This window comes from Oryzias latipes, chromosome 3 (assembly GCF_002234675.1).
Source record: "Oryzias latipes chromosome 3, ASM223467v1".
NCBI classification, from domain to species: Eukaryota; Metazoa; Chordata; class Actinopteri; order Beloniformes; family Adrianichthyidae; genus Oryzias; species Oryzias latipes.
Genome location: NC_019861.2, coordinates 36,864,751 through 36,881,486, shown reverse-complemented (window position 1 = coordinate 36,881,486; position 16,736 = coordinate 36,864,751). Strand labels below are relative to the sequence as shown.

The 16,736-nt window shown below is 40.4% G+C and overlaps 1 protein-coding gene across 3 annotated transcripts in view; it reads left to right on the top strand.

Annotated features, from left to right (window-relative positions):
- Window positions 1–16,736, top strand: part of LOC105357636 — a 315,534-nt gene that overhangs the window by 61,996 nt on the left and 236,802 nt on the right. For all 3 annotated transcript variants that reach the window (XM_023953741.1, XM_023953739.1, XM_023953740.1), the window contains 2 exons: window positions 397–447; window positions 16,563–16,661. In XM_023953741.1, the coding sequence (XP_023809509.1) occupies window positions 397–447; window positions 16,563–16,661 (150 nt within the window). The remainder of the gene's footprint in view (window positions 1–396; window positions 448–16,562; window positions 16,662–16,736) is intronic.

Below are 16,736 nucleotides of genomic sequence, written 5' to 3'. Positions count from 1 at the left end.
GTCCTGGCTCCCCCTTTGGCCCACGTCTGTGTGTCCAGCGCCCCCTGGCCCAGATCTCTGCCGTCCGGTACGGCTGAGCCCACCTTACCTGTGGCTTTGGCCTTGGGGTCCTGTTGTCTGGGTTACCCGTGCTCTGTAGTGCCGGAGGGGACCTGTTGGGAGGCCTCTGATGCACCTGGCTGGGTGGGTGGGTCCTTTTGCCGGGGGTGCTCTGGGGTCCATGGGGTTTCTTTCCCCCTCTCTCCTTTACTGGCTGATTGGGCTGAGGAGGATCTGGTCCCCCTGATGAATACATGGTACATGGATCTACTTTAGAAGTTTTGACTTTGTGACACAAAAGAAAAATCCACAATGATGACGTGTTTTGATCTGATGATTGTTTGGTGTTTGTTGCAGGAAGAGCGAAAGGATAAAAAGAAGTGGGCTAAGCGTTTCCTCAAAGAAATGGTAAGTGTTTTCCAGCCAATCAGAACTTTTCCACTTCAAAGAGAAAACTTACAAATTCTTTATGCAAATTCTAAAAATGCAGGTTTTCCAGATCAGATGATCAGATGTTCTTTAACTTCACCTTTTTCATGCATTCATGAACAGTTTTGATTGTGATTCCTCAGGTTTAAGACAGAACTTTATTATAAACTACGGTGGCCCAGAAGGGTCACAACACAACACATTAACTTTACACACAACACATTAACTTTACACATGACACATTAAGTCACAACACAACACAATAACTCACAACACAACACAATAACTCACAACACAACACATTAACTCACAACACAACACATCAACTACTGGCCCAGAAGGGTCACAACACATTAACTTACCTCACAACACTTTAACTCACAACGGAAGTAAAGCAACAATTGAAGTGCTTTTATTCTGAAATTTCCACTGGGCTGAGCGGCTAACTACCTAATAGAAAGTAACGTCACAGTGAGCTGTGGAGGGAGCATGATTTTTCTACAAGAGAAGCTGGCAGCAGTGTTGCCAGAAACTTTCTCTTTATTACGGTTCTCCTTCCTCTAAACCAGTGGTTCCCAAACTTTTTCTGCAGGGCCCCCCTTTCTGAAGATTAGAATATTTTCGAGCCCCCCACACTGACACAAACATACAAATCCTTTGTTTCTAAACTCCACCGCGCCTTATAACATGTGGTTAATGAGAAATCGTTCTCTGAACGGTAGAATTCTGTTATCTAAAGCTGAAGGAATCTCTACATCTGTCTATGTGTTTCTGTCTTTAGAAATGCCAAAACTCATCTGTAACCTATTAAACAAAACATTATTTGATTTTATTTGGAGGAAAAAATGTCATTACTTAAGGAAAAATGTTTTGTGTAACACCAGAAAATATGGGGGCATGGATGTATTAACCTTTGAAACTTTAAACAACTCTTTTAAAATAAAGTAATTTATTGAAAGGTGAAGACAATATCTGGAATGCATTTCCCAAATATATATTTGACACAATGGGAGGCATTAAATTCTTGCTAAAATGTAATTACAAAATAGAAAAATTACCCACAAAACTTTCAAACTTTTACAAAGAAGCCCTGCTGGCCTGGAAACTCCTTTATAAACATAATTTTTCTCCAACAACTTGTTGTATTTGGAATAACAGTAATGTATAATACAAGAATAAATCACTTTTTTGCCCTATATGGTATGATAATGATGTTGTTTTAATCAGACAACTTTTCAATTCTCATGGACATCTTCTGACGTATGAAGAATTTCTTTTAAAATTCGGTATTCCTGCTCCACCCAGAGAATATGCAATAGTGTTAGATGCCATTCCAACCAGTCTACTTCAACTGTTTAAAGGGATTTAGAACACAAGTCAATGAAGAACCCAGACAATTGTTTTGGACAATGTGGATATTTGTGTTAATTCAGTTTCCAATTGTGAGGAAACTGGATTTTCTAGAAAGGACTGTATTAATAAAAATATTAGGTCGGTTCGTTTCCCTTTCAGTTTCCAGCACACAGAAATGAATGAATGAGACTCAGAGACAGTTACTTAACTTCAGTGAAGATTCACTCCGCACAAAACAGCACAGATTTGTATGCAGGGTTACAGACAGAGGAACAGGATCACAAGGTCTGAACCAAGACACTCAGAAAAGGGCTTGGTATATATACCTGGCATTTACATATTCAGAAGATGGTCTGAGGATCTATGGTGTGAAAAACCCACCCACATGCTGTTGCAGGCTGGATACTTGAAGGTCATAAAGCTTCAAGTGTCAGATCTCTCTGATGTTCCCACAGACATTTGCCAGAGCACAAACACCAGAACACACGAAAAGTAAAAAGGGAGGATGAGGAGAAACTGTGAGGACAATAGCTTGGTTGTGCTGTCTTAGGATGCAATATAATTTTGAGATGATAATACATGCTCAGTGAATGAAGTTTAAACCATTAGTGTAATAAAAGGTATAGGTAAATGTAATAATAGTAAAAAGGGAGTTTCTAACTATTCTATTTCTAATTATTCCTAACACCAATAAACAAATAAGAAATCTTTTACATACCACAACCTTACCTGCTGGGAGGTTTTATTGGGAATCCAAATTTGTGGACATAAAATGGACTTATGCTTGGACTATTAGTAATAAATACTGACTAAATAACAACATAAAAGAGGTGTCCTTCAAAATATTGCATTGTATATATCCTACCAAAACTTTGAGTAGATTTGTTGTGGACATGGACCTGTTTTGTTCATTCTGTGGAACTCAGGAGGAAACTATTTATCATGTGTTTGTGGACTGCAGACATACTAATAAGGTTTGGATTGAAGTGGGAAACTATATTGGAAATATAACTAAACAAACTGTTACATTTTTAGATAAAGACATTATTCTGGGTTACCTTAATGTCAAAGTAGACAAAGATTGTATCTTCATTACACAATTGTTTTTATTATTGGCAAAATTCCATATCCATAAAGCCAAATGGTCAAACTCCAAACCTAAATTCCAGCAGTTTTTGAGTGAAATCAATCAGTAATGTACCATTATCAAACATCTGCAAAACCAAAAAGCAATTCGAACTAATTTAATTTTTGAAAGATTTAAAATTTATTAAACCCCAAAGATTTTTGAAGCAATAATTCTTTTTGTCTTATGTTGTGTATGTATGTGTATATATTTATATACTTTTTGTTTTATTTCTTATATTTTTCTGCAATATGTACACATTTCAATTCCCCCTGAGACATTCACATTGTTATTGTATTAGGTTTTTTGTCAATAAAGTATGAAAAAAAAAAAAAAAAAAAAAACTCCACCGCGCCCCCCCTGCAATACCGCCCCCCAGTTTGGGAACCACTGCTCTAAACACACACAATATGAACTCACACTCCTCCCTCCGCTCTCACACCCCTCTCTGTCGCTGCACGCGCGCTCCTCTCCTCTCCTTTCCTTTCTTCCGCTCCCTCCTCTCACACACGAACATGCGGTCTCCAACACACACACACATACTCCGCAACACTAGACACCAGGAATGTGGAGATGGGGTTTAGTATTTTGGAGAGTTCTACTTGGTAATCATGTTTCCATGTCTGAGATCATCCCAGAAAAAGTCTCAAGTCTCGCTTCAACTCCTGCAGTGAAAGCTGCATCTAAATCTGACGCCATGTTTCAATCTCTCTGACAGAGTTTGAAGCCAAAGCCGCCTCTCTACCTGCTTTTCCTCTCTACCTGTTCACATCCTCTGCAGCTGAGAGTTGTTTCCCCCCGCGCTCCTCCAGTGTATCCTACACAGAGCGGTCAAAATACGGTCATTATAGGTTGACACGATAGTTGGGGCGCTCCGGCCTTGCACACGGAATAAAGAGCCGCATGTAGCGGGGATAGAGCAGGTTAAGAAAATGAATGAAAGAAGGCCGGTCCGCTGAAGAAATATTCAATACTGTCTTCCTTTTATTAGATCAGGAGAAAGAAGAATACACAGCTTTCGTTGAGTTTTTCCCCCTACTCGACTGATTTAGCACCCTATCTGATGATTTTTCAAAATAAAAGATAGTTCAGACTAATAATAAAAGGATTGATAAACACAGACACCGATCCATGTAGCAATCGGACCATAACTTTAGCTGGTATCTCTTCCTACACGCAGCCGCAGTGTCAGGCTTTAAAGAACACAATTTCTAAGAGGCGGGGCGTTGCACACCCCCAACAACAGGTTAGATGACAGAGCCCGTTAAGCGTCTCTGCCTGGTGCATTTACTGAGCTTCAGTACGTAGAAGTTCAACAGCCACACGGCCTCACGTAGTCCGCTATTATATATTCATGAGGGGAAAATAAACCCGCCGAACAGACCCTAAAACCGCCCAGATTATGCAAACCCGGCCAAAGCCATTTTTACCCGCAAAATTAGAAACAAAACCGCCCAAGCTTCTCTTGTAGAAAAATCATGCTCGCTCCACAGCTCACTGTGACGTTACTTTCTATTAGGTAGTTAGCCGCTCGGCCCAGTGGAAATTTCAGAAAAAAAGCACTTCCATTGCTGCTTTACTTCCGTTGTGAGTTACTGTGTTGTGAGTTATTGTGTTGTGTTGTGAGTTAATGTGTTGTGTTGTGAGTTATTGTGTTGTGAGTTAATGTGTTGTGAGTTATTGTGTTGTGAGTTAATGTGTTGTGAGTTATTGTGTTGTGAGTTAATGTGTTGTGTTGCGAGTTTAAGTGTTGTGTTGTGAGTTATTGTGTTGTGTTGTGAGTTAATGTGTTGTGTTGCGAGTTAAAGTGTTGTGTTGTGAGTTATTGTGTTGTGAGTTAATGTGTTGTGTTGCGAGTTAATGTGTTGTGTTGCGAGTTAATGTGTGGTGTTGTGAGTTAATGTGTGGTGTTGTGAGTTAATGTGTTGTGTTGTGAGTTAATATGTGGTGTTGTGAGTTAATGTGTGGTGTTGTGAGTTAATGTGTTGTGAGTTAATGTGTGGTGTTGTGAGTTAATGTGTGGTGTTGTGAGTTATTGTGTTGTGAGTTAATGTGTGGTGTTGTGAGTTAATGTGTTGTGAGTTAATGTGTTGTGTGTAAACTTAATGTGTTGTGTGTAAAGTGAATGTGTTGTGTTGTGACCCTTTTGGGCCACCGTAATAAACACACACAAAAATATGAACACATATATTATGAACAATTATATTCAAAAAGGAGTGAGAAGACACATAAACTTATATAAACTCACCCCCTGTTCCTCATCAATATTAATTACATTAGCAAGCAGCCACTTTATTTTTACATAATGTTTTATTATATAATCTATGTAGCTATAAAATATAATAATATTTGTAGAGTACTGTCATAAATACTGAGCATGAATCATAATTGAAAACACTATGCGCATATTAAGATAAGAATATTATACACATATATATTATTTACATATGTATAGTGGTAAATGTATGTATATGTATACATTATATACATCTCATTTCCATCCGATATATTTGAATATCGTTTTAAAATCATATTTTTATATATCTTATTTTAAACAGTTTTATGTTTAGACATTGTTTAATTTCTGCATCTATACTGTTCCACAGTTTTGATCCACAAATAGAAAAACTGAAACATCTTCCACTTCTGCGTGCTTTGTATATGTAAAGATTCTGTTTTCATCTCAAATTGTACTCTCCCTCTCTTCTCATGAATAATTTATGTATATTTGCTGGTAGTATGCTATATGTGGCTTTGAACATGATTAGTGCTGAACGCAGCTCCACCAGATCTGTAAGTTTCAATCATGATTGTAGGAATAATGCATGTTTATTATCCAGATAACCCACGCTAATAATGATTCGTATCGCCCTTTTTTGAAGTATTAACAGTGAATGTAATGATGTTTTCTAATTGTTTCCCAATACCTCCACACAGTAGTTTAAATATGGTAGAACCAGGGAACAGTATAGAATATAGTGATTTATGATTTAGGACAGATTTTGCTTCATTTACCACTGATATACTTTTAGATCATTTTGATTGAATGTATTTGATACGTGGCTTTAAACTTAATATATCATCAATAAATCAACACCAAGGAATTTACATTCATACATTCCATCAATCGTTACATCAATGTGCATATTTCTGTTACAGTTACCAAACAACATAATTTTTGTTTTGCTCAAATTCAATGATAATTTATTAATATTAAACCATATTTTCAACTTATTTATCTCTTCAGTTACATCTTCTAACAGTTTAAGTCATCATTAAATCACACAAAATATTCGTGTCATCTGCAAATAGGGCTAATTTAAACATTTCAGATTCTTTACATAAATTATTAATATACAAACTAAATAACAACACTGACCCCTGTGGGACACCACAAGTGGTGCTTGTTCCCAGTTTTATACAGCGATATGACTTTGGCTATTTTCCTGCTGTTTGGAAAGGAACCTGATTGAAAAGATACATTACAGATGAACACGAGTTGTCATGACATGTAGGATGGACAGACCCAGATGCTGTAACCCAGAATGAGGACAATGGTAGGTGAGAGTTAAGGAAGAGATTTTATTTTCTTTCCAGGAGAGATGGTGATGGCTTGGTAAGAATATGTCATTTATGTAAATATTGAATAGCAGCGGGCCCAGAATTGATCCTTGTGGGACACCACAACTTATCTCTTTGGTTTCTGATTCCCACATTCTGACAAATTGTTTTCTTCCCGTTAAATAGCTTTAGACCGAAGTTAACGCTAGTCCTCTTATCCCATACACTTCCAGTTTGTCAAGTAGGATGTCATGATTGAGAGTCAAATGCTTTTTTTAAGTCAATGAAAATTCCAGCTGCATATTTCTTTTTGTCCAGAACGTTTGTGATTTCCTCCACAGCATCAATGATAGCCAATGACGTTGATCTATTTTTCTCTAAAACCATATTGGTTTTCATTTATAATGTTATGTTTTTCAAGAAATAAAGCTAATTTATCATTGAATATTTTTTCTAAAACTTTTGAGAATTGTGGAAGAAGAGAAACAGGTCTATATTTTGTAAACTGGTGTTTGTCTCCACTCTTATAGATAGGAATCACTTTGGCTATTTTCATTTGGTTTGGGAATTTCCCAGTTCGTAATGATAAGTTACAAATGTATGTTAGAGGCTTAGCTACACTATGAATGACTTTTTTCACCACTTTCATATCTATATCCTCACAATCTTTTTACTCTTGAAATATTCACAATTGATATCAGTTCATTTTCGTTCACATCAGAGAGAAAGATTGAGTGTGGGATCCTGTCGATGGGTGGATTATTGTCTTTGCTAGTTTTGCATTTTGGGATTTCTGCTGCCAACTGTGGACCAACGTTTACAAAGTAGTTATTGAGACCGTTTGCTGCTTCATTGATGTCATAGCTTTGACCCTTCTCATCCGTAAAGTAATCTGGATAAGTTCGCTTTTTTGTCCCATTTTTAATGATGTTATTTAATATTTCCCAAACTCGCTTTACGTTGTATTTATTTTCATTCAGTAGATTATTGAAGTACACTTTTTTACTGTAACGTTTTATTTCAGTTAGTTTATTTTTATATGACTTATACCTTTGTTCACTTTCTCTTGTCCTCTGTTTTAAGAATTTTTTTATAGAGGTTATTTTTCTTTTTACAAGCATTTTGTAGACCGGTGGTTAACCAAGGGATTTGGCAAATTTGTTCTTGAATTTATAAATTGGACAGTTCTTATTGTAAAGTGAGCTAAATATTTCTAAAAAACATTTATAAGCAATATCGACATCTACATGTACACAGAGTTCCAGTTTTGTCTGGATAAGTCATTATTCAGAGCATTCATGTTTTTTTCATTTCTTAGCCTTTTGTAGACTGGTTCTTTTATAATTTTCTTTGTCTTCACATTGATGTCAAATAGTGCAAAAACTGGTAAATGATCAGTTATGCCACATATCATTAGTCCACTCATATGAGTGTATTCTATATTATTTGTAAAAATATTATCAATAACAGTTGCACTTTGAGTAGTGATGCTGCTGGGTCTTGTTATGGTTGGATAGAAACTCATAGCATACATTCTGCTGATAAAGTCGTCGGTGGCTTTATGTTTGCTGGGGTTTATCAGATCGATATTGAAGTCTCCACAGATGTATAATATTTTGTTATTTAGAGAGGTAAACATCTTTTCCATCCAGTCACTGAACACTTCTAAGCTTGACCCTGGCGACCTATAAACACAGCTTATAATGACATTTTTCCCTGAATTGTTACATATTTCAATTGTAAGACATTCCAGTATTCCATCCACTATCACATCCATCACATCCATCACATCCACCACATCCATCCAGACAATTTATCAATTACTGTAAACTTTGTATTTTTTTCCACATATATTGCGACTCCTCCACCTTTTTTGTTTACTCTGTTCACAAAGTTAAGTTCATAGTTTTCCAATTCAAAGTCAGCGCCATTGTCGCGGCTGAACCAAGTCTCAGATATGGTTATGATATCAAAGGAATGCCCGATGTTCTGTAAATAGTCCTTGATGTCTTCAAAGTTGGTATACATGCTTCTGCTGTTAAAGTGAATGATTGACAGTTTTTCTTCTGGGTTAACAGAGTTTTTAAAGTCATCTATGCTGTAATATTTGCAGTCCATATTAACAGTGGAAAAGAATTGATCAGGGTGGATGTCTTGAAGGTTGTTGTCATTATCACTGAATATTTTAAGGTCAGTTTGCTCACCATTCAGATCTCTCTGAGAGTTGTGGTTGCGGGTGACTGTTGTAGAAAAAGTGTTGTTTTTTATAGAAGCCATGGATAGTAGAGTTTGTCTCCTCATCTCGTAAGACCAGCATCTTTACGTGTCTCTTGTTTAGACTGTAGTTGGTAAATATTTTTCCAAATCTTGCAGGCTCCTGATAAGAACAACCTTGGACTGCTCAGGGGAGCCACAGAGTTTGGCATAAATTTTACAGTCTTTTACCCAGGTTCCCTGAATTTTCCCCTGCTTTTTCAAGTAACGTGCTCTTCTGGCGATGTCGGCATTCCTTTTCGTGAGGTTGTCATTCATGAAAACGTTGGTTCCCCTCAGATTTCTTCCTTGCTTCAATAAAGCTGCTTTTTGTTTCCGATTGACAAACTTTAAGAGTATTGCTGGTTTGTCGGTGTCTTTTCTCCTGGGAAGCGGTCTGCAGATCTCCACACTGTTGGTGTTCAGAGAAATTCCATTGGACTTTAGGAACTCCTCCACCTGTTTTCTCGTTGGATTCCTCAGCATTCCCAGCGGTCACTGCATGCGCGTATGACCGGGGTTTGATTTTCAATCCGGTGATTATCACGTCGTTAGATCTGGAGATCTGCTCTTGGTCATCCATTCGTTTCTCGATTATATCCATCCTGTTGAAGCACTGCTCCTGCAGAGCCCGGACCTGCTTCACCTCTCCGATAGCATCCAGAATTTGTCCGTGAACAATCTTCATAGCTTTGATCTCTTCCAGCACGAAATCAAGCATCTTCCTCAAGTCCTCATATTCCTCAGACTGGGTTTCTTCTCGGCATGTTTAGGAATTACTTTTCTCAATATTTACGCTTTTATGCGGTAAATAGAGTTGAGAACTGCAGCTGCTCTATGCCTGTGTGACGTCTTCTCCGAGAGCCGGAAGTTTCTGCCTCAATTGTAACTTTATTGTATATTTATGGCCCGCAGCAGCAGTCACTGACTGCAAGGACCATATTGTTTTCGCAGTTGGAACGACGACTTCGCCGCCTTTCAGCGAGAATGTGACCCCCGCCGCATGCTCGAAAAGTCACCAAAACGTGCACACACCTGGGATAAATTGCAAATTAATTTTCCACAAAGTCAACGTCACCCCCCCGAAGACGATGACATCACGGCCAGCGATCCCGTCAAAAAAATGAATGGGCCGAAAATCGCGTATGGGGCCCAAGAAAATGTACTTCAAAATACAGTCGCGAAACCAAAACACACGTGTCGGGGATATCCCAAAGATGTTTGAAAATCATTACGGTGCGGCCACACGACCTACGGCGCGGCGGCAATTTTTTGGCAAACTCTGAGAATTGGCGATTTTCGTGTTTTCCAAAGATATGGGGAAACGACACTTTTGGTTGAGCGATTTTCACGCAATTGCACACACTTGCTGCCAGCTCCAGTCTACAAACACCCCAGAAGTGTCGTTGACCTTTGACCTTGGGAAAAGGCCGCCATCTGTAATTTTCTCAAAAAAGCACCTTTAGCACCAGATACAAACGAAAACTCGTCGTTGGAATTTTCATCAATCGTCTCGTAACTTTTCGGGCATCAACGGCCAGCTACTCTGGACAAAATGTTGGAATTAGAAGTTGTAGATTTTAAACGGCGTGCGCGTGGCAAACTAGCAAAGTGGCGCACTGTCATAACTCCTATGTTTTTCAATGGACTACTGTGAAATTTGAATGCATGTATTAATGCCTGAAACTGAATACATTGAAAAACACGGGATATGGACATATAAGGAATGTGGGCGTGGTTAGCATAAAACTCCTGTTGCTAAGGACGACAAAAAGTTTACTTTTATCGATTTGTCCGAAACTGACGTCAATCTGTTCGTCCTCCCGAGGGGACCAAACGTAAAATGGTTGCTATGGAGATAAAATCAACAGAAAAGCCGCCATTTTGAAAAAAGGTGTTTTTTTTACTAACTTATGACATATAGCTCTCACCAATGGAGGAATGTGTTTTTCTGAGTCAGTTGATGATGCTGATCGCTATGCTAGCACTTTAAGCTATGTTAGCATAACTAGCATAGTTAGCATAATTAGTATTTTAGATAATGTGTTTTTCTGAGTCAGTTGATGATGCTGATCGCTATGCTAGCACTTTTAGCCAAATTAGCATAGCTAACATAGTTAGCATAATTAGCATTTTTAAAAATTTGTTTTTCTGTGTCAGTTTATGATACTGATCTCAATGCTAGCACTTTTAGCAACATTAGCATAGCTAGCATAGTTAGCATAATTAGCGAATGCAATTTTGACTTTGCTTTTATTAACATGGGCGGTGAGGACGGTGGTGCGTAGAGTTGGGCGTGGAAGGCGGGTTGCGTCTGCGGGCCATACAACGCCGCTTGCGGCTTTAATTGAGTCTATTGTTGTATCTTAATTCATAACCATCTAAATGAAAGTCCATAACTCCTTTTTCTGTGTTAAACCTAGTTTCTGATATTGCTATTACACTAAATGGATGTAAGAATGTATGTAAATGTTCCTTGATATTGTTAAAGTTTCTATACATGCTTCTTCTATTAATGTGGATAATTGACAATTTATATTTAGTCTCAACGTTCTGGTTGTAGTGATCACGTTGAGACACTACAACCAGAACGTCTCAACGTTCTGGTTGTAGTGATCAATCTAGCCACAGGGGTTGCAAGCCAGTTGCCTCTGTGCCGGTCCCAAGCCCGGATAAATAGAGAGGGTTGCGTCAGGAAGGGCATCCGGCGTAAAAATTGCCAAAATAACCATGCGAATCATCCACAACACTTTAGACATACCGGATCGGTCGAGGCCCGGGTTAACAACGACCGCCACCGATGCTGTTAACCTACAGGGTGTCGGTGGAAATTTGACTACTGTTGGTCGAAGAAAGAGGGGAGGCAGAAGGGCCCGTGGCCAGAGAGAGAAGGGAAAAGGCAGGAACATAGGTTTGAGAATAGGGACTCTTAACGTTGGCACAATGACAGGGAAAGGCAGAGAGCTGGCAGACATGATGGAGAGAAGGAAGGTAGATGTACTGTGTGTGCAGGAGACAAGGTGGAAGGGCAGCAAGGCACGTAGTATTGGAGGAGGATACAAACTGTTCTATCATGGTGTTGATAGGAAGAGAAACGGGGTAGGAGTGATTCTGAAGGGGGAGTTTGTAAACAGTGTTCTAGAGGTGAAAAGAGTCTCAGACAGGATGATGAGCTTAAAGTTAGAAATCGAAGGGGTGATGGTGAATGTAGTCAGTGGGTATGCGCCACAGGTTGGCTGTGAGCTAGAAGTGAAGGAGAGATTCTGGAGTGAGTTGGATGAGGTCATACAGAGTTTCCCCAGAGGAGAGAGAGTTGTTATTGGAGCAGACTTTAATGGGCATGTTGGTGAGGGCAACAGAGGTGATGAGGAGGTGATGGGCAGGTTTGGTGTGAAGGAAAGGAATCTGGAGGGACAGATGGTGGTGGACTTTGCGAAGAGGATGGAAATGGCTGTAGTCAACACTTACTTCCAGAAGAGAGAGGAACATAGAGTGACATACAGAAGTGGAGGTAGGAGTACCCAGGTGGACTACATCCTATGTAGACGAGGTCATTTGAGAGAGGTTATTGACTGCAAAGTGGTGGTAGGAGAGAGTGTAGCCAGACAGCACCGCATGGTGGTGTGTAAGATGACTCTGGAGGTCAGGAAGAAGAAGAGAGGGAAAACAGAAAAGAAGACCAAGTGGTGGAAGCTACAGAATGAAGAAACTTGTGAGGAATTTAGGCAGAAGTTGAGACAGGTCCTGGGTGGTCAGGATGAGCTTCCAGATGACTGGGAAACTACAGCAGAAACTATCAGGGAAACAGGTAGGAAGGTGCTAGGTGTGTCATCCGGAAAGAGGAAAGACGGTAAAGAGACTTGGTGGTGGAATGAGGAAGTACAGGAATGCGTCCAGAGGAAGAGGTTGGCTAAAAGGAAGTGGGATGTAGAAAGGACTGAGGAAGGTAGACATGAGTACAAGGAAGCGCAGCGTAGAGTGAAGAGAGAGGTGGCAAAGGCCAAACAGAAGGCTTACGATGAGCTATATGACAGGTTAGACACAAAGGAAGGAGAGAAGGACTTGTACAGGCTAGCCAGACAGAGAGACAGAGATGGGAAGGACGTGCAACAGATAAGGGTGATTAAGGACAGAGATGGAAAGGTGCTAACAACCCAAGAGAGTGTACAGAAAAGATGGAAGGAGTATTTTGAGGAGCTGATGAACGTGGAAAATGACAGGGAAAGAAGGGAGGAAGATGTGGTTGTTGTGGAGCAGGAAGTAGCAGAGATTGGAAAGGATGAGGTTAGGAAGGCTCTGAAAAGGATGAAGAGCGGAAAGGCCGTTGGTCCTGATGACGTACCTGTGGAGGTATGGAAGTGCTTAGGAGAGACAGCAGTGGAATTTCTAACAAGGTTGTTCAATAGGATTTTAGAGAGTGAGAAGATGCCTGAGGAATGGAGGAGAAGCGTTCTGGTTCCGATCTTTAAGAACAAGGGTGACACGCAGAACTGCAGCAACTATAGAGGAATAAAGTTGATGAGCCACACAATGAAGCTGTGGGAAAGAGTAGTGGAAGCCAGGCTTAGGAAGAAGGTGGAGATTTGTGAGCAGCAGTATGGTTTCATGCCCCGTAAGAGCACCACTGATGCCATTTTTGCTTTGAGAATGTTGATGGAAAAGTACAGAGAAGGTCAGAAGGAGCTGCATTGTGTGTTCGTAGATTTAGAGAAGGCGTATGACAGGGTGCCGAGGGAGGAGCTGTGGTACTGTATGAGGTCGTCTGGAGTGGCAGAGAAGTATGTCAGAGTAGTTCAGGACATGTATGAGAGAAGTATGACGGTGGTGAGATGTGCTGTAGGTCAGACAGAGGAGTTCAAGGTGGAGGTGGGACTACACCAAGGATCAGCTTTGAGTCCTTTTTTGTTTGCTATGCTGATGGACAGGCTGACAGATGAGGTAAGACAGGAATCTCCCTGGACAATGATGTTTGCGGATGACATTGTAATTTGCAGTGAGAGTAGAGAGCAGGTGGAGGAACAGCTAGAGAGGTGGAGGTTTGCTCTGGAAAGAAGAGGCATGAAGGTCAGTCGTAGTAAGACAGAATACATGTGTCTGAACGAGAGGGATCAAGGTAGAAGCGTTAGGTTACAGGGGACTGAGGTGAAGAGGGTGCAGGAGTTTAAGTACTTGGGGTCAACAGTTCAGTGTGATGGGGAGTGTGGAAAAGAGGTGAAGAGGCGAGTGCAGGCAGGTTGGAGCGGTTGGAGGAAAGTGTCAGGAGTGTTGTGTGACAGAAGAGTGCCAGCAAGACTCAAAGGAAAGGTGTACAAGACAGTGGTGAGACCAGCTCTGCTCTATGGGTTAGAGACGGTAGCAGTGAGACAGAGACAAGAGGCTGAGATGGAGGTAGCGGAGATGAAGATGTTGAGGTTCTCCTTAGGAGTGACCAGGTTAGACAGGATAAGGAACGAGTACATCAGAGGGACGGCTCATGTTGCCTGTGTTAGCGACAAAGTCAGAGAAGCCAGACTGAGATGGTTTGGACATGTTCAGAGGAGGGATAGTGGATATATTGGTAGAAGGATGTTGGAGATGGAGCTGCCTGGCAGGAGGGCAAGAGGACGGCCAAAGAGGAGATACATGGATGTCTTAACAGAGGACATGAAGTTGGCTAATGTTAGGGCAGAAGATGTCCATGATAGAGTGAGGTGGAAAAGGATGATTCGCTGTGGCGACCCCTGATGGGAAAAGCCGAAAGAGAAAGAAGAAGTTCTGGTTGTAGTGATCCTCAGTATAGTAACAGCAGTCATCCTTGAGGGTATGGGAAAAGTTGTTGATTGGATCAGTGTCATGCTCTATGTCCTGTATATTATGAGCAGTTTACTCACTCTTCCTTAGCATCAGTTGATCCAGATCCGTTAGCTTCCGTGATGTTTGGCTTGCATCCAATGCAGTTAAGTTATTGTTCATCATGGTTGTGTCTGAGAGTTTGTTACCTTGATATCCCAGAAGCGGCGATTACTGATATCTGTCCAGGTTCGTGATAATCCTGGCAAAAGAAATAATCCGGTGCACAACAAACAAGATCAACAATCTGGAAACACAGTTGGAACGGGAACTACAGGACTTCACACAACGACACCCGCTTTTACAAAAAACAAACCAGTGTCTGATAAAAAATAATTGAAGTATGCTGACTTTAAACCAGTTCATGATCATGATGATGGAGGCTATGCTAACAGCTTGTTAGCATAGCATCATAGCATGCTAGCATTGTTGGATTTAGCATTGTAGGATCACTGTGTAACAACATCAATGGTTGTGTCCAAATTGCTTAACTATTCACTACACAGTGCAACATAAAGTGTGTTCTAGTGCTGTCTGAATCTCCAAAATCCAGTCCCCTAGAAATTTTCCAGAAGTCTGTGCAAAAAAACAATGTACATCAATGCTCACTAGATCGGTGAATATAGACCATAATGCATTGCATCTGAACCATTTTTGCCCAAAAATCTATTTAAATGTAATTTTTAAATAAATCAATAATGTTTTCATTTTCATAAAACCGTGGATTCATAAATGATCGTCAATAAAAGGCTCATATCAATGAGATTTTAACTTTGTGAAATCTATAACGTCATTTCCACATTTAAAAAAAGTAATGAGCGTGGTGTCCAAACTGCTTTTACAATCCAGAGCACTACATAGTTTTTTAGAATTTAGGGGTTAAGGCAGGAATTTAGACACAGTCAATGTCTCCAAAATCGACACTTTTTATTACACTTTGTGTTGCTGCTGTGAGTCCAACAGGTTTATCCTCCAGTTCTTTCTGGATCCTGGAAAAGATCCTCACATGTTCTGCTGCTTCATCAGACAAAACTAAACGGCAACCGAAGGCAGTTAGAAGAAGTTACAGGAGGTGGAGGGCTGTTCTAGCTGGGCGTGTGCTAGTGGTTATTTTCTTGGCCTAATACAACAAAACAAAACAAAACAGACATCTGGGTTCTCAAAGTTTCAGAGCTTGCACAGCGCAAAATTACCAACGTCTTACATGCCAGCCTGTTGAGAACAAAAGAAAATTCCTTGAGTGCAGACTTTTAAACAGGTGGTCAGAGTCTCCTCCTCTGTAAGCAAGATGGGTGCTGTATATCCGCCTCTGGCCGCTCGGATTGGCTGATAGAGGAGCCCGCCTACTTCCTTCAGCCCATCCTTGGAATCACAGCATCTGGTCTCTGCTCCCCATGTGGTACTCCACAGGTGGCCGGAATTCCCAGCATGCATACAGTAGATCATAAAGCTTTTGTTCTCTGTAGTGTTGCACATTCTCCAACAGAGGGAGAGATTGTTCCAAAATATACCGGCCTTCACAGAAAGAGCATTTTGTCCCAAGGCTGTTTTTCTGTAGGTGACATCACAGTCACCTCTAGGGGGAGCTTTGGTCTTCAGACCACTGGGAGTTCTTCTCTGAAAGAAATCCCACATTGGAAGTGGGCCGATCCATGATGGTTTTTCCATGGGTCCAGGCAGGTTGGAGGCTGATTCATGTTCCATGCAAAGTCTCATCTTCAGGAGTTTCTGAAATAGTTCTGGGAAAACTGCTGCATTTCTGAAGAAGAACCAGAACATCCAAGAACCCGGCTTCAGTTTCATCTGAGCTGTTTTTGAAGCCTCAAAGGGACGTTTCCATGTTTGGGTGGTGATGTCAGACTGAACCTTTTCTGATCACTCTCCTAAAAGATGCAGAACAAGCAAACCTCTGACAAACTGTCATAGATGTATTTACTGATGTGTGTGTGTGTGTGTGGGGGGTCTCCAACAGGCTCAGAGGAACAACTACATTCTTGTGGGTAAAAAGGACAAAAAGGATCAACAGGTAGATTTCATCAAGAAGCTGAAAGAAAAACAGATTGAAGTTGAGGTGAGTTTCTCAAAATATGAAGATGATGAGATGAAGACAAAGAGAACTCAGACGTGCACGTGTGTGTATTCATGT